A 20,830-nucleotide genomic window follows, 5' to 3' on the forward strand; every position below is an offset into this window, starting at 1 on the left:
TAAATAGCTGATCATATCATTCCTTTTTTGTGTTGGCCCAGGACTTACTACTGTGGGCCAGAAAGAACCAAAATCTACAAATCAGTGAAGAGGATTGAGGCAATGGCAATGGAAACAGACAAGGCAAATTACTTTGTTCTTGCCATTTGGTCACAGGGATGGAGGTGGCCATTTTGTGAGACGTTTCTTACAGCTGCTATTTTGTGAACTGTTTGGTAAACTGGTTCTTGCTCAGTTAACTTAATTAGTAAACTTAATCTGTTAACTTGTTTAACTTAATCAGAGCAAGGGAACATATAATGCACTGCGCAGTTTGATAATCTGCTAAATCTGTAACCATTTTCAGATAAGAAGCTGTTTATTCTGTAAAATTGCAGTCTTGTAGAAGGAGCAGCCTGTGATCTGGTGAGTCCAGTCTGGGTCGTGTTTGGCTGACCTAGTTAGACTGTTTTGAACCAGTGTGAGTTTGAAGTAATAAAAGACATTACCTGGGGCACAAAGCTGGAGGAAAGAGCCATAAAGCAATACTGTTTGTAGGCCTGAGCCACATCCAATGAGAAGCTGACACAGGTCATTGTGCCAACAAAATTGAACCATCATAGATTGATCTGATAAGGAAAAGAATAAGAATGGGGGATATTAGGAGCACCTAACAGCAACAACTGATCATTGCAAAATGGATGACCCTACGCCAGAAATGTGGAGATTACGTCAAGATCAACAGGAATGCCAGGCCAGCATAGACTCCTTCTCCAGGGTATTACCTTTTCTATTCTTAGACTATTCATGCAGGGTCAGAGAAACCTAGTGGGTGATATTTAGTTTGTAAATTCACCTGCCTGTTAGCCGAGACAATTAAAGGTATTTGTCAGTAAATACAGATTTTCTCTGTGCCTAACTGATACTATTGTTGAAGGTTAATGCATGTACCACTGCTGTCATTTGATGCAAATGTATAGAAGTCTGGACCTACCTTTTGCAGATGCCCTGTTGCTGACTTGGTCCTGAACCAGAACGATGAAGACCTGCAAGATGACAGGGCATCGAGTGTTGTAATTTCATCAAGACCATTCCACCTCATTCAAATAAATAAGCTCATTGCTACTGTATAACAGTGGGCAGACAGTCAACAAATTCATGGTCCAGTGCTGGACTCCAGGAGTTAAATCAGAGTTCAGTCATGAAATTGCTGGCAAAGCTCAGCTGGAAAGTTCAGCACTTCCGTGTTTGGGTTGCAGTCCTGAACTTCCTGACCCTTCTCAGGAGAGTAGGAGGCTATTCTGGCAATTCAGTGGGGGACTGCTATTATTTCCTGGAAAGATGTGATCCATTAATGTCCAATCCTATTATATGTGTCTAATGTCCGTTACTACACTCTTAAAAATAGTGACTACCATTTTGTTAATACCAATACCATGACTGCAGGCCTTTGGGTCACTGTCTTATTTAAACAGAAGTATTACATCTGCTACCTTCTAATGTGCAAAGGTTAATGCCAGCATTGATAAGGCACAAGCTAGGAATGTGATAGAGAAAACTTCGCTGATTGAGGTACATGCAGGTGCAGCAACATTCAAGAAAATAAAACGTGCTACAAATATCCAACAGGTCAGGAAGCAACTATGGAAAGAGAAACAGAGTTAACGCTTCATGCCTGAGACCTTTCATCGGAACTCAACGTAGGACAAAGCAACACATTTGAATGACAACTCGTCCATCACCTTAAACTTTTACTCCCTGCACTGTACCTACTTCTTATCTTTTATCCATTTAGATACAGTACAATAACAGGGCCTTCCAGCCCAAGAAGCCCATGCAACCCAATTATGCTCATGTGACCAAATAACTTACAATCCTGCACAAACTCTTTACAGACAGCAGCAGAATCGAACACGTACCATGCCCAGCCCCCAAACTTCCCCGGCTATCATGACAGCACCCCCAAACCTGAGGCTTCTAACATGAAGGAGAACAAAGGTGACAGGCTCATGGGAACACCACCTTTCCTTCCAAGTCGTACAGTATCCTGATCTGAAAATGTAGACTTCCATTTTCACCAGACTGAAATCACTGAATTTTCCATCCAATAACAAGATGGTTGCTCACTACCAACTTCCCAACAACATCCAAAGGAGGGCAAAAAATGATAGTCTTGTCAGAATCAGGATTAATATCACTGGCACACAATATGTGGTGAAATTTGTTGTTTTATACAACAGCACATTGCAATACCTAACGATAATAAGCCTATAAACTGCAATAACTATATATAAAAATAATTAAATAATTAGTGCAAGAAAAAGTAGTGAAATAGTTTTCGCAGGTTTGCTGTCCATTCAGAAATCTGATGGTGGAGGGGAAGAACCTGTTCCTGAAATGTTGAGTATATGTCTTCAGGCTCCTGTGCCTCTTCCTTGATGGCACAATGAGAAGAGGGCATGTTGTGGGTGATAGGGGTCTTTAATGATGAATGCTGCCTTTTAAACCCGGTCTGGTTGAAATCCCCCATGATGATAGGGAAAGCACTTGTGTGCACTGTTTTGAGACTGCTGATCATGGAGCTCAGCTCCTCCAGTGCCTGCCTGACTTAGGCCTGAGGTGGAATGTACACCACTACCAGGATGATAGCGGAAACTCCCTTGGCAGATAAAGATGGATGACATATGATCTCTGGATGTTCCAGGTTGGGTGAGCAGGATTGTGACAGAATTGCCTTATCTGTGCCCCACAATGAGTTAATCATAAAGCATACCCCACCTTCTCTACCTTTAAATGACAGAAGTAAACTGTCTCTGTGGAAAATGATGAAGCCATCAGGCTGTAGTGCTGTATCTGAAATGGCAGTGGTGAGCCATGTTTCCATGAAGCAAAGTACACCATAGTCCCTGATGTCCCTCTGATATTGCAGTCTTGCTCTGAGATTTTCAATTTTATTTTCCAGAGATGGTACATTCACCAGCAGGATAGTCGGGAGTGGGGGGGGGGGGTGGGTCAAAGACCTCTGCGTTTGAATCAGACCTGTGGACCAGCTTGTTGTTCACGCTTATATTTTCTTAATGGGGAACTGCACTTGTGGCCTGAGTCTGTCGTCCAAGATCTGCTGATTTTTGACTATTAGTAGATTTTTTAAACATCTTAAAATGAGGCAGTGACTGTGGCTTTCAGCTGTAGTAGTCCTAAACGGGAATATTTGATGATTCCAATCGGAGCTGTGCAGAAGGAGTCTATTGAATTGCTAAATGTTTTTCATTGTAATTATTTACTATTGTCTGCATTATGCTTTTTAATGCAAATACACAATTTGTGTTTAGCTATTTTGCTCCTCAATTTATACATTTTCGTTCCACTGAATTGAAAACCTATGAGAAAGAAGCAGCATTAAACCATATGTGTATATATGTGTGTGTGTGTATATATGTATTTTCTCATCCCCAGTGTTTTGGACAATTAAATCACCCACGTATTCAAAATGAAATTCTCATTATTGTTTCTCAGAGCCATATTTCATTCAGGGTTAATAATTAACCTTGCTTTATTGCACAATATTTAACCTCGACTAGTGTGTCCCCTGATTGATTCCTGGCACACAAAGCTGAAGAAGTATTTGGTGCATTTATTGAACTTATCCATCACACCATTGCTGCTAATTTATTTTTTCTAGACTTTAAATAAACACATTCAACTTCTTGATTTACACCATGCCCAACGTTACAAGCATTGTTAAAATTTAAAACCACCCACCATTATATTATTCAAAACTACTTTACTTCCTTATTTTTGTTGGCTTCATGCAAAACAGTTCTGAGTTTTTTTTTGATACAAGTTTTAATGCAAATTCTTTGCACTTTCATATATAGTGCCTTCAGTTTTACATTACTTTTTAAACTTTGCCCCTTTCCTACCAGGTTTTACTTTTACCAAGTCACTGTTTGGCACTGACAGTTTGGAATTTCTCTTGCAGGTTTTGAACTTGCATTTCGTTGAAACCTCTCACCACCTCTTCATTATTTTAACACCCTCTTTTCACACTAGCAACTTTAAAAGTCAGGGCTTCCAGTCCAGTTTAAGTGGATCCATCTTAATGGAACAGCTCCCTCTCTCTAGAATTGGCAGGATTGCTCACGAATCAAAATCCCACATCTTTTTCTCAATTCTCATCCACAATTGAAGTTGTCATCTGTCCTGTTGCTCATTTACACATGCTGCAATTGATAGTGCAGAAGTTGTTAGGTGGGCTTCGGTATGGATCCGAGTTAAAACTCTCCCGCTAGAATAATAAGTGTAGGGAGAGTAAAATCGGCTCCAAATTGAAAAGTTCAGCATTTTCTGTTTCTATTTCAAATACCCTTAATCTGCAAATTAAAAAAAATTCTGTCCCTAGAACTTCATTCTTGCTTATTTTATTATTGAAGGTTGATTGAATCATAACCATTTAGTCCTTCCCTTACATTCCACAGTTAAGAAGAGTCTTGTGTCTATTAGATAAAGCCAAAGGGTGAATCTCTGCTTGCACTCACTTATAGGATCCCTTTACCTGTCTGCCTCACAGCTACACCTTCTTGCCCCTGAGCATTGACTGGACCTCTATCAATACCTAACTTAACGAAGTGTCACTGATTCTTGGATCAGAATGGCCAGTCTTTCTTTCTTGTTCTCCAGGGTAACTCCACTTTGGATTCCAGCTTTGTGACCCAGAGGAGGATGTCTCAAAACACTGACACTTGCTACACTTGTTGTGTGGGATCACCAGGCTTCACAAGCTCCAACATGCTCCAGTTGTAGCAAACCACTATCTGATCTTGGTTTATGCAATGAATTAAGATTTCTGGGTCTTCTGCCTACTTCATATTTGCTCCAGTGATAAGCCACACAGCTACTTTGAGATCTCTTCCTGAACCGCGACATTACTGGACCCCCGTCAGAATTGCCAAAAGCTGTTGACTTCATCTTATCAATATCCTGTAGTCCTACACTTACTCCCTATCCAAAACAAGGCAGAATTCCCCTGATCATTGCCTTCCACCCCTCTTCCCACATTTGACAGATCATCCTCTTCAATTTCCACCAGCCAGCCTGACCTGCTGGGCACTTCCAACATTATATTTTTATTTTTGAATTATTGTAAGTGGTTATGTTAATGTAGCACGCTGCACCTCATCAGCTGTTCAGGAGCTGGGATCTGGGGACTTTTAGACCTGTATTATGAGTTACTTTATCCAGACCAGGATTCTATTAACTAACATTTATTATATAATGAGCTTTGAACTTTGAAATATGATTTGTAAGTTTGAGACGCACAATTCTCTATTTGGAGGATTTCACAATCTCTTTGCTTTACTCTCTCTAGATATTTGGATAACCACCCTGAGCAAAAGGCAGCAACCTCTCAAGAAACTTGTGAAAAGTGGTTCGATCCCCACGGCATTTTCTTGCTACTTTTACAGAATTTAGCATTTGATCATCGGGTCTTACTAGACTTCTTGATTTCCTCCGAAACTTGCTTCCTGGAGTACTTGGTGAAATATCTGCGGCTTCTTCGAAGGGACTGGCAGTTCTTCCGTTACACTTGCGCTCAGTTTGATGCCACTCCCGAACCACTTAGTCCACCTCCAGTCAATGAAGTTTGTGACAGCCATCATTTCACTGTTGAGATAGAACAAGATGGTCATACTCTCAGTAAAGGTTCAAGAAAAGCATTTGTAAGCCCTCAGATACCACTGTCTCACCTATCCAAAGAGAAGCCTTGGCCTAGCCACAACCCTCACCTTGTGATGAACAGTGAAAGGACCCAGCTGCTCGGTCTGCCCCAAAGCCTAGTGGATTACGATAGCTCAGAGAACTCGGAGAGTGATGAAGAGGAAACCGTTTGTGTGAATACTGCCAGCCTGGGAGGCAGTGAGGGAGATTTTGAGAGGAATAACACAGAAACAACCGATAAGGAAGCACAACACAAGCCAGAAACAATTGGAAGCATCAAAGGTATAAATTCACACAGTTGTGAAAAGAACCCAGAAATGGAATTATCCTTGGAGGGAATGTTTAAGAAATCAACGGGTTGTTTGATTGAGCTGAGGAAAGCCATTGGCCGATTGCAGGGAAGGGATCTGTTTCCATACAATGCAACACCCCTGCTAAAACTGCTGTTGGATATTGAGGCATGCCACAAACATGATGCAGTCTCTGAATAACCAGCAATGAAGCAAATTTCATCATTGATACTGGTCACACAACAGGCTCTAAGCTCTGGATTTTATATTATAGAACTGCTCACTGGAAATAAATTTCTGTAATGTTTGTGCCACATTGTATTGTTTTCATGTTATCTATTTTTGGGAGGAGATGTTTTAATGTTTTATTCAGTTGTCTATGGCCTTTGCCTCACAACGTCAGAGACCCAGGTTCGATCTTGCGTCAGGTTTGCACATTCTCCCTATGACTGCAAGTTTCCTCAGTTACTCTAATTTCTTCCCATATCCTAAAGACATGGTGGTTGCTAGGCTAGTTGCTAGGTAAATTGCTCCTAATGTGTAGATGAGTATTGAAATTTTGAGTAAATTGGTGAGAATGTGGGGTGAGTAACAAAATGTAGCTAACACAACGTTATTGTAAATGGGTGTGTGATTTTTGACATGGACTCAGTGAGCAGGGGCATATACCCATGCTGTAACTCTCCATGACTCATTAATTTATGATTCATACTGGTAAATAAAAAACAGCAAAAATCCAATGTTAAACTGTTCAGTAAATTGAGGTTCAAAAGAGGAATGATCTTTTTGAAATGTATAAGATTCTGAGAGGAAATGCAGGTTGAACGTTAAGATGTTTCCCATAGTGAGAGTTATCTAGAACTAGGGACCATACATATGGAATGAGGGAATTTGCATTTCAAACAGACTTCAAGAGGAACATCTTCTCTGAGGTTTGTGAATTTTGGAATTCTATACTCCAGAGACCTGTGGAGGCAGTATTAGTGTGTCATTGAATATACTCAAAAAGAAAGGCATTTTAATAAGGAAAATCAGGTAAGTATTGATCAACCAAAGTTAGATCAGCCATAATCTTACTGAATAGCAGAGTGTATCTGGGAACTCATTACGTACTCCTGCTTATGTACCTTGTCTTTTTGGGAAAAATATAAACATTTGCTCTGGAATGAAGAGCTGGATATGAAATTGGATAATCTACTCCCTTCTGAACTGAAACATGCACGACATTGGGTGGATTATAGTGTTTGAAAGCCTTAGGTTGGCATTGAAACTAGGGCAAACATTAAATAGAAATATAAATCTTAAGATATTTCAGAATGTAACGTCACCAGGGAAGGGAGATGGGAAGATTATGAAAGCAACATAGATTAGGGGGTGTCGATAAAATATAACATGAGAATGGAAGCAGGAGTAGGCCAAATGTGCCCTGATGCCTGCTTCGTCATTACTAGCCCTCAACTGTTCTGCCCTCGATCCCATTTGTCTTTAATATAGCCAATTTCTGAGCACCCACTGTCTTGAAGCAGAGGACTTCTAATGATTCATAGTCCTCAGAAACTTCTCATCTCTCACCCTTGACTTTACATCTAGAGATTTTTTCTAATGGCATCATCTCTTTAAAATTCAAGAGAGTACTCAGTGCATCTTAATAAGACAACCATGTCATCTTGGAAATCAATCCAGAGGAAATCTGTAGCGCTTCCTCTATCAAAGTTCAAAGTAAATTTATTATCGAAGTATGTATACGTCACCATATATTATCCTGAGATTCATTTTCTTGCAGGCTTTCACAAAAAACACAGCAGAATCAATGTAAAACTACTCACAAAGACTGACAAGCAACCAAAGTACAAATGTTAACTCTCCTGCTCTGACCTACTAAATAGTTCACCTTTTTAAAAAAATTTTCAAAGTAGAAATAGGACAATAAAATTGCACCCAGTGCTCCAGCAGTTGCCTCACAAAAACCTTCACTTACTCTTGTCCTCAAGTTCCTTGCAGTTAAATGTAGCATACCATTGGCTTTTCAAATTGTTTTATGTATTTGCATAACTTGTAAATAGATCCTCGAACTTTTCAGAACTCAGTTTTTACCAGCCCTTCTCCATTTAAAATATTTTCTATTACTCCTGCAATGTAAATTACATTGCCTGCTATCCACACTGTATTCCTTCTGCTTTCTTGCTCTCTTTTTAGCAGCTATGTTTTCTAGTACTTTTGCAACCAGCTTTGTATTATAAACAGAACTTGATGTATTACATTTTGGCATTTTACATAAATCAGAACTTTGATCAAACATAATTGAGGCAACTGTATTGATTTTCACAGCAACCTCAATAATAAAAGCCTGTTAACCTGTCTGTTTTCACCCTTTAACCAATCCTCCATCCGTCTTAACTTCATGCCAAGAATCTCATGAGCCCTTCATTGAATGCCTTTTGAAATCTGCAATGTGCTATTCACTGAATTCCCATTAAAAAGACAGACACAATACATTTAATTGCCCTTTTAACCATTTTCTTTTGCCTTTTCTTCTCTCAGCCTCTAAGGAATTAACAATTTTGCTAATTACACCTGTAGAAATATGTGTATACGTGTTTTGCTAATTTCCTTGTTCAATTTTTTCCTTGTCTATCACTGTTTTGATCATCCTAATCTTGGCAAGAATATATATTTATTTTAATCTTGTGCTTTCTTGAGCCTCTATTTAGCCACAAATTATTTTTTTATCGTAGAGTTTTCCTTTTGACAACTGGAATTTAATTTCAGAGTTATGCAAAGTTTAAAACGAACAGGAAGTGATAAGGAGAGAGTTTAAAAGGAGCAGAGGGAATCAGGTCCAATGAGTGGAGAGTAGAAAGGCAAGGAGAAAGAGGCCCAGTCACAACTTGTTCTTGGCAGCCCCTGCCAAAGTGTGGCATTGCGGTAATTGTTGGTTATTTCCACCCAGTCACTGTCTTTGTGTCCCTTCTGATTGGCCAAGAGATGTAAATCAGGAGACATCTGTACAGCTAAGAAGTGTAAAATCTAAAATAATTAAATTGAAACCAATTAATTAAACAGAGCAGAGAAAGCTGGGCAGATACTGTATGTGTAGCTGTCTCAAGTAGAATTGGTGGACGCCATTTGAGGTTCATGAGTGATGCTGGGAAACAAAGAAATGATATGTTTTAAACCAATACATCAGTGTTCAGCTGGAGTGTACCACAAACATCCCCAAGATGATCAAAGGACTGGTTTCAAAGAGGAGGGAAGAATTTGCAACAATTCCTTTCAAAAGAGCCAAAGTACTGGGAATAGTAATGGGAGAGGTGGGCCAGACTCAATGACCTGCAGCTAGGAGTTTAGGCTACAGAGGTAAAAGAGCCATTGTTCAAAGATTTTTTTCAAATATTTTAGTTCAGGTAGGACATCCATGGATAGGAAACCCACAAATATGATGCCTTGTTTGGGAGCAGAGAGAAACAAAAACTGGAACTATAAACATGAGGAAATCTGCAGATGCAGGTCCTGACGAAGGGTCTCGGCCCAAAACGTCGACTATACCTCTTCCTATAGATGCTGCCTGGCCTGCTGTGTTCACCAGCAACTTTGATGTGCGAAGCTGGAACTATAGGCCAGTTAGCTTAACACTTGTTATTGGACAGACATTCAGATAAGAGTAATTCAATCAATAACAAAGCTACATAGTTTTATAAAAGGGAAACTATGTTTAACAAATCTTTATTTGAGTTATTTGAGGCTATACCAAACACACATCATAAAAAAGAATCCTATAGAGTGACATACTTGGAGTTCCAGAGAGTATTTGATAATATGCCAGATAAAAAGCTAAGTATACCAAATAAAAGCTAGGGAAATGTGTTAACATTGATTAGAAATTGTTTATTACCTAGAAAACAGAGTTAGAGATTAATAGGTCCTTTTCATAATGGAAAGATGTGGGGTGCTGCAGGATCAAATGTTGACCTGAGATGTTTACTATGGAGGAGTGCAGGTGACACAAGTGTAAGTCAAAGGGCATGGTACAATGATGTTATTTGTTCTCTAACCGGATATCGATTGATTATTTTGCCTACTTGGCAGATAGAGATTAGGATGAGAAATTGTCAAGTCATGCACTGCAGAAACAAAAGCAAAAGACAGATTTCCCAAATTATATTGGTCACTTTCCTCACGTACCTGTATAATCTATATCAGTGCCAATTTTCTCCCACTGTGCAGATGCTGCCTAGTGTGATATTTCCAATGTTTTCTGTTTTCACCTTATACCTACAAGTTATGACTCCAGTTTTGGATGTAAATACATCAACTTCTAACCCAATATCATGCCTTTGCACATTAAGATAATCCTTTCTTTGGAGATGTTACCATGAAATTATAATTAACCCTTTTACATTTCAAAACAAAATTTCTAAAACAGCCTGAAAATATTATTCATGCTGAAATCAGAAATAAAAAAGCTGAAAATATAGGAAATACTATAAGGTTGGGCATGGAATGATAAATGAAACATTAACTCTATTTCTCTCTCCATAGAAAGCCTGATGAATATTTCCAGCACATTCTATTGTTATAAGTGAAACAGCCTTTCTACTGGAAGCCTTTTCCCTGGAAGATTCTGCAATGAATTATGCAAGAAAACTGTCCCAGGAGTATTAGATTATTATCCTCCAAACTGACGAAATCCTATTGTATTTCTTTTTTCCCTGTAAATGCCTGCAAGAAAATGAATCTCTAGGTAAAAGATACATACTTTGGTAACAAATTTACTTAGAACTTAGAACTTAGAAGTTGAACTTTTAACTGTTTTTACTTATGTTATAATGGTCTATCCACAGTGCGTCTACTGTCCAAGGGTCCATAAATTACACTAACAAGTTTTCATGTGCCTTGTTATCTATTATCTACACACACCTCTGCATTTTTCAAGTTCAGGTTCTTCCTTGCAACCATCCTTGTGTTTTCCTTTATGACCTGTGTGTCTCTATGGAATTTCAAAACTCTGTATTTAGATTTCAGCCCTTAATGAAGACCTGAACCATAAACTCTATCTCTTCACAACCATTGCTTCATTTGCTGAGCACTTTCTGCATATCGTCTTTTTATTTTAGTTCATAAACTTCCTTCTTGTTGCTTTATAATGGCTATTCTTGTTTAATTTACTTATATTATTACAGACAAAACAGAGATAAAGCAGAGGTTAAAGTCAGAGGCAATTTGTTCGCATTTTGTTTGAAATAACTCATTGATTGGTGCACAATTATTGCTAAACTCTGTCCCATCCTGTTATACTCTGTTTGTCCAAGTTGCTTCATGTGCTGCAGCCTTGACTTCCCTGCCTAAGTGTTTTCATTTCCCTTCAAATGATTTCTACTGTTTTACTTACAGTTCATTATCCAGCCCCACATCTTTAGATTCAAATCATATCCATAACCAGCATTATTTAGTATAGTGGTACACTGATTCCCACCTAGTTGTCCCATCCCATCCATAATAAGAGAGAAGACCATAAGATATAGGAGTAGAATTAGGCTATTTGGCCCCATTGCATCTGCTCCACCATTTCATCATGGCTGATCCAATTTTCCTCTCAGCCCCAATCTCCTGCCTTCTCCCTGTATCCTTTCATGCCCTAACCATTCAAGGATCTATCAACCTCTGCCTTAAATATACATAAAGACTTAGCCTCCACAGCTGCCTGTGGCAAAGAGTTCCACAAATTTACCACTCTCTGGCTAAAGAAATTCCTCCTCATCTCTGTTCTTAAAGGAAGCACCACTATTCAGAGGCTGTGTCCTCTGGTCCTAGACTCTTCCACCACAGGAAACTTCCTCTCCACATCCACTCTATCAAGGCCTTTCACATTCAATAGGTTTCAATGAGATCATCTTGGAATCATTTTCATGAACGTCCTTCTCTAGTTTCAGCATATCCTTTCTAAGATAACAGGCCCTGCTCATAATACTCCAAGTGAGGCTCCGCTAGTGCTTTATAAAGTTTCAACATTACACCCTTTTTTTTATATATTCTAGTCCTCTTGAAATGAACGCTAACATTGCTTTGGCCTTCCCCACCACAGACTCAACCTGTAAATTTGCCTTTAGGAAATCCAGCACAAGGACTTCCAAGTCCCTTTGCACCTCTGTTTTCTGTATTTTCTCTGCATTTAGAAAATAGTCAACCCTTTCATTTCTTCTACCAAAATGTATGACCAATGATGCCAATGCTCCATGAAATGAAACCATGTGATGGAAGCAGACCACGTTGGTGGATGAGGAAATGGAGGGCCGTTGAATCAGTGATTTAGTACAACAACTCTACATCCATTCTCACACAGAGTTCTCATTCTCATTTTCACATACACAGAGTAATACAGTGAGGAAACCAGCCATTTGGCCCTCCTAGCCTTTGCTAAATGAAGTAATCAATACTTAAGAGTAATACTGCACGAATCACATTTAGTTCTGTCCACATCCCCATCAACTCCCCTCAGATCTCATCTACATTCCAGGGACAATGTGTGGTCTCTTTCTATGCAATATGGAACAAGGCCATTCAGCCCCTTTAGTCAATGTCAGCTCTCAGAGCAATCCAATTCTGCCATTTATTTCCCTACAACCCATTTCCTCACACTGATATTTCTGCCATCCATCTATGCCGGCAGTAACTTACAGTACCTATTTAACCCAACCATCACATCTGGGATGTGGAAGGAATCTGGAGCAGTCTGCACACCACATAGGAGGTCAGAATCGAATCCATGTAGTTGGGGCCATGCGACAGTGGCACTCCTCATGGGGCCATTGTGCTGTCGGAGGCTCTGGGATTCATTCCCAGGGTTAGCTGTTCAGTAATCATCAACATTCATGATTATTGCAGATAGAATGAGAAAAACAGATTTGATAAAGGGAGAGAGAAACTCTGTCAACACAAAATACTCTGCAGATGCTGGGGTCAAAGCAACACTCACAACATGCTGGAGGAACTCAGCAGGTCGGGCAGCAACGTTTTGGGCTGGAACCCTTCGTCAGGACTCAGCACCACTCACTACACACTGGAGGAACTTAGCAGATCGGGCAGTATCCGTGGAAACAATCAGTCAACGTTTCGAGCTGGAATCCTTCTCAGGACTGGATGAAGGGTTCCGGCCCGAAACGTTGACTGATCGTTTCCACGGATGCTGCCCGATCTGCTGAGTTCCTCCAGTGTGTTGTGAGTGTTGCTTTGACCCCAGCATCTGCAGAGTATTTTGTGTTTGAGAGAAACACTATGATTGGATGTCTGCATGAAGAATAAATGTCTAGTTTCTTGCAACATTGTGTATTTCCTTGCAAAACAGAAAGACACTACAACATCAAAGGTAATGAGAAACAGCTGGAGACATACAAACTGCTGTAACAGTACACAATTAGTGCTAGCAAGTCACCTCAACCTTCCTGACCCAAAATATTAAAAAAGGTCTTAATAACATGTTAAAGAATAACCCAGTAGGATTCATCACAAAATGACTGAGGTTTCTTCCCTCAAATTTGATGTTGGCGCAACTTTTTTTTGTGTGATGATATTTAGTTGATTGTAAAATAACTCTGTGAAATGAACCTGGCCATGAAGATCAAGTAGAATCATCGAGACTTACAGAACAGAAACAGGTCGTTCAATCCACACTGACCATCAGGTACCCATTTCTGCGAAACCGAAACTTGGTCTGTAACCTTCAACGCCTAGGAATTTCAAGTGCTCATCCAGCTACTTATTAAAACTTGTTAGAGTACCTGCCTCCACTACTCACTCAGACTGTGTGTCCCTAACCCTGTGTGAAAAATTCCTTCTCAGAGCCCCTCCAAGTACCTTACTTCTTATCCTGGCACTGCAGACTTCTAGTTCTAGATACCTCTGCAGTGGGGAAGTTTCCTAATACCTACCTATTATAATTTAGTATACTTCTATCAGGTTTATTTAGTTATCTCCAATCCAAGGAAAGCATACCCTGCCTATTCACAGTCTCCTCATAACTGAAATGCTCCAACATCCTGGTGAATCTCCTCTGTACCGTCTGCAGTGCAAACATGTCCTTTCAGTAATATGGTCACTGGAACCGTGCACAGTACTTGAGCAGAGGCCAAACCAATGTTCTGTAAACTTCTTGCTCTTACATTCTTTGCTCCATGTGCCTTTTTCACCATGTTAACCACCTGCGCCTTCACCTTCATGGGTTCTTGGACATGTACACTGTGGTTCCTCAGATCTTCAGGACTCCATATAACTCTCCCATTCATTGTTTATGTCCTATCCTTATTAATCCTCTCAAAGTGCATCACCTCACACTTATCAGAATCAATTCCATCTGTCCACCTTACCAATCTATGCCATCATTTAGCATGAGGCTCTCCTCATTACAAGCCATCCTCAGGTAATGAACAGTTTCTGTCTTTACTAACATCATTTAAATCAATTCTGTCTTTAAGTCGGAAAATACTCACAAAACACTCACATGGTAACTACACCTCCACAGTCCACAGTGGAGAGTGAGAGAAAGTTGGGGGGGGGGGGGGAACTAGCTCTGTCATTTGTAGGAATGAACTTATGTCGGTACGTCAGACCTTTGGATTCAATAACATTACAGGAGTTAATTTGTATGTAGGGTGGTCCATAACTTGGGTGTTCATAACTCAGGGACACTTGTGCCATTTGAAACTTACTAAGAATACTTCCTCTGTTTATACCCAAACTTTAGAGTATATAACAGGCAGTAAAGAGTCCACTGGACACAGGTTTCCAGTCACAGAAACAACACTCCCATCTATCTATATACTAGCTGAAGAAATTCTCCTAGATGCACTTTAAAAAATCCACCCCTTCTATGCCTTTCAGACTCTAAGTTCTGAGCTCTACCCATGTGGTCTCATTTGAAAAACCTTATAGGGCACCTTCCCTCACTACTGCCATTGTGGACTCCTTATCAGTATTGCAATGCCAGGAGTTGTGTCTTCCCCCTGCTGGGACTAAAGATTCTATATCCTGAAATGTTGAGTTGCCAATTCTGTTCTTCTTTCAACCATGTCTCAGTAACAGCAGCGGATGAGCGAATATACAGAAAACAGCAGATTAGAATAACAACAGAAAAGGATGTAGACACTTAAAGATAAAAATGATCAATTCAGGAAGGGCCAATAACAACGGAATAGGAATAGATCTGAAGCAACGCATGAAAAACGCTGGAGGAACTCAGCATCTATGAAAAAGAGTAAACAGTCGACGTTTCGGGCCGATGCCCTCCACTGTTTATTCTTTTCCATAGATGCTCCCTGGTCTGCTGAGCTCCTCCAGCATTTTGTGTGTTGCTTTGGATTTCCAGTATCTGCAAACTTTCTCGTGTTTATGAACAAACTTGGCCTGGATAATTGGAATTGAAACTTGGCAGGAAAAACTGCTTTTAAGTTCAAGACGTTTTAGCTGCAGTCTGGGTATGTTTCCAAGGGGTGGAAGAGAAATGAAATAAATTCAAAGGTCTCAGGATGACCAAGAAGATAGAGAGTAAAACAGAGAAGGGGAAAAAAAACAACTATGTGACAATTGAAAATAGGGCTGAGTAAGGAAAGTTCAGAGAGCAAATGATAAAGGACTGAGATTAAAAAGTGTTCACAAGAAGAAGATTAGCAACAAAAATAAATATTCTATAGGTATGTGAACAGGAAAAAGGTTTAGAGGGGAGAGATGGGGCCAACTAAAGGCCAAAAAGGATATAATTGAAGAAAGGGACTTAGCTGAGGGACTAAATAGGCCCTTGAATCTAGAGTATATTTAGGGCTTCTGTAATTTCCTCCTTTTACTCTGCATTTCATCTGGCTGGGGTGACTTATCCACTTTAGGTTTAGCTAGCCATTCTAATACCTTCTCTTTCTCATTAATTCATCTGTCCAGAATTTCAGCCACACCTTCCTTTGCTGAGATTTCATTACCTTCTTCAAAAATGAAAGAGCCTATTTAATGTTGCCCAGGGACTGGAAATGTTGTAGGATAAAAATGTTGAAAAAGGATAAACACATTAAATATAGAATCATGCATTTAGCTTCATATTGGTGAAAGTTCAAGAGACAATAATCAGGGAGAGTCTTGTTATTAACAAATGATGTCTAATGTGTCTAACAATCCTCTGATGAAGTAACAGGGAAAGCTGTTGATGGAATTGCAATATATAGACTTCCAAAAGCATTCGGCAAGACTTGTCATCAAAGTGGAATAAGAGTTATTGTAGCGGCATGGACAGAAGTTTAACAAAGGAACAGAGAACACAACAGTATTAAACATAGAAACGTAGAAAATAGGTGCAGGAGTAGGCCATTCGGCCCTTCGAGCCTGCACCGCCATTTATTATGATCATGGCTGATCATCCAACTCAGAACCCTGCCCCAGCCTTCCCTCCATACCCCCTGATCCCCATAGCCACAAGGGCCATATCTAACTCCCTCTTAAATATAGCCAATGAACTGGCCTCAACTGTTTCCTGTGGCAGAGAATTCCACAGATTCACCACTCTCTGTGTGAAGAAGTTTTTCCTAATCTCGGTCCTAAAAGGCTTCCCCTCTATTCTCAAACTGTGACCCCTCGTTCTGGACTCCCCCAACATCGGGAATAATTTTCCTGCATCTAGCCTGTCCAATCCCTTTAGGATTTTATACGTTTCAATCAGATCCCCCCTCAATCTTCTAAATTCCAACGAGTACAAGCCCAGTTCATCCAGTCTTTCTTCATATGAAAGTCCTGCCATCCCAGGAATCAATCTGGTGAACCTTCTTTGTACTCCCTCTATGGCAAGGATGTCTTTCCTCAGTTCAGGGGACCAAAACTGCACACAATACTCCAGGTGTGGTCTCACCAAGGCCTTGTACAACTGCAGTAGTACCTCCCTGCTCCTGTACTCGAATCCTCTTGCTATAAATGCCAGCATACCATTTGCCTTTTTCACCACCTGCTGTACCTGCATGCCCACTTTCAATAACTGGTGTATAATGACACCCAGGTCTCGTTGCACCTCCCCTTTTCCTAATCGGCCACCATTCAGATAATAATCTGTTTTCCTATTTTTGCCACCAAAGTGGATAACTTCACATTTATCCACATTAAATTGCATCTGCCATGAATTTGCCCACTCACCCAACCTATCCAAGTCACTCTGCATCCTCTTAGCATCCTCCTCACAGCTAACACTGCCACCCAGCTTCGTGTCATCCGCAAACTTGGAGATGCTGCATTTAATTCCCTCATCCAAGTCATTAATATATATTGTAAACAACTGGGGTCCCAGCACTGAGCCTTGCGGTACCCCACTAGTCACCGCCTGCCATTCTGAAAAGGTCCCATTTATTCCCACTCTTTGCTTCCTGTCTGCTAACCAATTCTCTATCCACATCAATACCTTACCCCCAATACCGTGTGCTTTAAGTTTGCACACTAATCTCCTGTGTAGGACCTTGTCAAAAGCATTTTGAAAATCCAAATATACCACATCCACTGGTTCTCCCCTATCCACTCTACTAGTTACATCTCAAAAAATTCTATGAGATTCGTCAGACATGATTTTCCTTTCACAAATCCATGTTCACTTTGTCCGATGATTTCACCGCTTTCCAAATGTGCTGTTATCACATCTTTGATAACTGACTCCAGCAGTTTCCCCACCACCAACGTTAGGCTAACCGGTCTATAATTCCCTGGTTTCTCTCTCCCCCCTTTTTTAAAAAGTGGGGTTACATTAGCCACCCTCCAATCCTCAGGAACTAGTCCAGAATCTAACGAGTTTTGAAAAATTATCACTAATGCATCCACTATTTCTTGGGCTACTTCCTTAAGCACTCTGGGATGCAGACCATCTGGCCCTGGGGATTTATCTGCCTTCAATCCCTTCAATTTACCTAACACCACTTCCCTACTAACATGTATTTCGCTCAGTTCCTCCATCTCACTGGACCCTCTGTCCCCTACTATTTCTGGAAGATTATTTATGTCCTCCTTAGTGAAGATAGAACCAAAGTAATTATTCAATTGGTCTGCTATGTCCTTGCTCCCCATAATCAATTCACCTGTTTCTGTCTGTAGGGGACCTACATTTGTCTTTACCAGTCTTTTCCTTTTTACATATCTATAAAAGCTTTTACAGTCATTTTTTATGTTCCCTGCCAGTTTTCTCTCATAATCTTTTTTCCCCTTCCTAATTAAGCCCTTTGTCCTCCTCTGCTGAACTCTGAATTTCTCCCAGTCCTCAGGTGAGCCAATTTTTCTGGCTAATTTGTATGCTTCTTCTTTGGAATTGATACTATCCCTAATTTCTCTTGTCAGCCACGGGTGCACCACCTTCTTTGATTTATTCTTTTGCCAAACTGGGATGAACAATTGTTGTAGTTCATCCATGCAACCTTTAAATGCTTGCCATTTCATATCCACCGTCAATCCTTTAAGTGTCATTTGCCAGTCTATCTTAGCTAATTCACGTCTCATACCTTCAAAGTTACCCCTCTTTAAGTTCAGAACCTTTGTTTCTGAATTAACTATGTCACTCTCCATGTTAATGAAGAATTCCACCATATTATGGTCACTCTTACCCAAGGGGCCTCTCACGACAAGATTGCTAATTAACCCTTCCTCATTGCTCAAAACCCAGTCCAGAATAGCCTGCTCTCTAGTTGGTTCCTCGACATGTTGGTTCAAAAAACCATCCCGCATACATTCCAAGAAATCCTCTTCCTCAGCACCTTTACCAATTTGGTTTACCCAATCCACATGTAGATTGAAGTCACCCATTATAACTGCTGTTCCTTTATTGCACACATTTCTAATTTCCTGTTTAATACCATCTCCGACCTCACTACTACTGTTAGGTGGCCTGTACACAACTCCCACCAGCGTTTTCTGCCCCTTAGTGTTACGCAGCTCTACCCATATCGATTCCACATCTTCCCGGCTTATGTCCTTCCTTACTATTGCGTTAATCTCCTCTTTAACCAGCAACACCACCCCACCTCCTTTTCTTTCATGTCTATCCCTCCTGAATATTGAATATCCCTGAACGTTGAGCTCCCATCCTTGGTCACCCTGGAGCCATGTCACTGTGATCCCAACTATATCATAATCATTAATAACAATCTGCACTTTCAATTCATCCACCTTATTACGAATGCTCCTTGCATTGACACACAAAGCTTTCAGGTGCTCTTTTACAACTCTCTTAGCCCTTATACAATTATGTTGAAAAGTGCCCTTTTTAATGCTTGCCCTGGATTTGTCGGCCTGCCACTTTTACTTTTCTCCTTAGTACTAAAGAGTCTTTAAAGAGAGTGAACACTTGCAAGGCAGAAAGTCCTGATGGAATACCTGGTAATGCTCTGAAAACCTGTGCCAACCAACTGGCGGGGGTATTCAAGGGAAGGACATTTTCAACCTCTCACTGCTACGGGTGGAAGTTCCCACTAGCTTCAAAAAGGCAACAATTATGCCAGTGCCTAAGAAGAATAATGTGAGCTGCCTTAATGACTATCGCCCGGTAACATTCACATCTACAGTGATGAAATGCTTTGAGAGGTTGATTATGACTAGACTGAACTCCTGCCTCAGCAAGGACCTGGACCCGTTGCAATTTGCCTATCACCACAATAGGTCAACGGCAGATGCAATCTCCATGGCTCTCCATGTGGCTTTAGACCACTTGGACAACACAAACACCTATGTCAGGATGCTGTTCGTTGACTATAGTTCAGCATTTAATACCATCATTCCCACAATCCTGATTGAGAAGTTGCAGAACCTGGGCCTCTGTACCTTCCTCTGCAATTGGATCCTCTGCTTCCTAACCAGAAGACCATAATCTGTGCAGATTGGTGATAACATCTCCTCCGTGCTGACGATCAATACTGTTGCACCTCAGGGGTGTGGTGCTTAGCCCACTACTCTACTCTCTATATACCCATGACTGTGTGGCTAGGCATAGATCAGGTACCATCTATAAATTTGCTGATGATACAACCATTGTTGGTAGAATATCAGGTGGTGATGTGACGGCATACAGGAGTGAGATATGCCAGCTAGTGGAGTGGTGCCACAGCAACAACCTGGCGCTCAAAATCAGTAAGACGAAAGAGTTGATTGTGGACTTCCAGAAGGGTAAAATAAAGGAACACATACCAATCCTCATAGAGGGGTCAGAAGTAGAGAGAGTGAGCAGTTTCAAGTGCCTGGGTGTCAAGATCTCTGAGGATCTAACTTGGTCCCAACGTATCGATGCAGTTATAAAGAAGGCAAGACAGCAGCTATACTAGGAGTTTGAAGAGATTTGGTATGTCAACAGATACACCCAAAAACCTCTATAGATGTACCGTGGAGAGCATTCTGACAGGCTGCATCACAGTTTGGTATGGGGGCGGGGGGGCTACTGCACAGGACTGAGAGAAGCTTCAGAGGGTTGTAAATTTAGTCAGCTCCATCGTGGGTACGAGCCTACAAAGCACCCAGGACATCTTCAAGGAGTGGTGTCTCAGAAAGGCAGTATCCATTATTAAGGACCTCCAGCACCCAGGACATGTCCTTTTCTCACTGTTACTATCAGGTAGGAGGTACAGAAGCCTGAAGACACCCACTCAGCAATTCAGGAACAGCTTCTTCCCCTCTGCCATCGAATTCCTAAATGGACATTGAACCCTTGGACACTACCTCACTCTTTTTTAATATATATCATTTCTGTTTTTTGCATGATATTTAATCTATTCAATATACACTGTATAAAGTATACTGAATAAGATTTACTTATTTTTACCATATTATGTATTGCATTGAACTGCTGTTGTTAACAA

The 20,830-nt window shown here is 40.5% G+C and overlaps 1 protein-coding gene across 7 annotated transcripts in view; it reads left to right on the forward strand.

Annotated features, from left to right (window-relative positions):
• Positions 1 to 11,845, forward strand: part of lins1 (lines homolog 1) — a 63,239-nt gene extending 51,394 nt beyond the window's left edge. For 4 of the 7 annotated variants that reach the window (XM_063065809.1, XM_063065805.1, XM_063065807.1 and 1 more), the window contains exon 8: positions 5,348 to 7,066. In XM_063065809.1, the coding sequence (XP_062921879.1) occupies positions 5,348 to 6,188 (841 nt within the window). In that variant the 3' untranslated portion in view covers positions 6,189 to 7,066. Of the gene's footprint in view, positions 1 to 5,347; positions 7,067 to 10,526 lie in introns of those variants that run through there. The other 3 variants (XM_063065810.1, XM_063065811.1, XM_063065806.1) reach the window with 3 other exon arrangements.
• Positions 11,846 to 20,830: the final 8,985 nt, after the last annotated feature.

Source organism: Mobula hypostoma, chromosome 13, assembly GCF_963921235.1.
Source record: "Mobula hypostoma chromosome 13, sMobHyp1.1, whole genome shotgun sequence".
NCBI lineage: Eukaryota > Metazoa > Chordata > Chondrichthyes > Myliobatiformes > Myliobatidae > Mobula > Mobula hypostoma.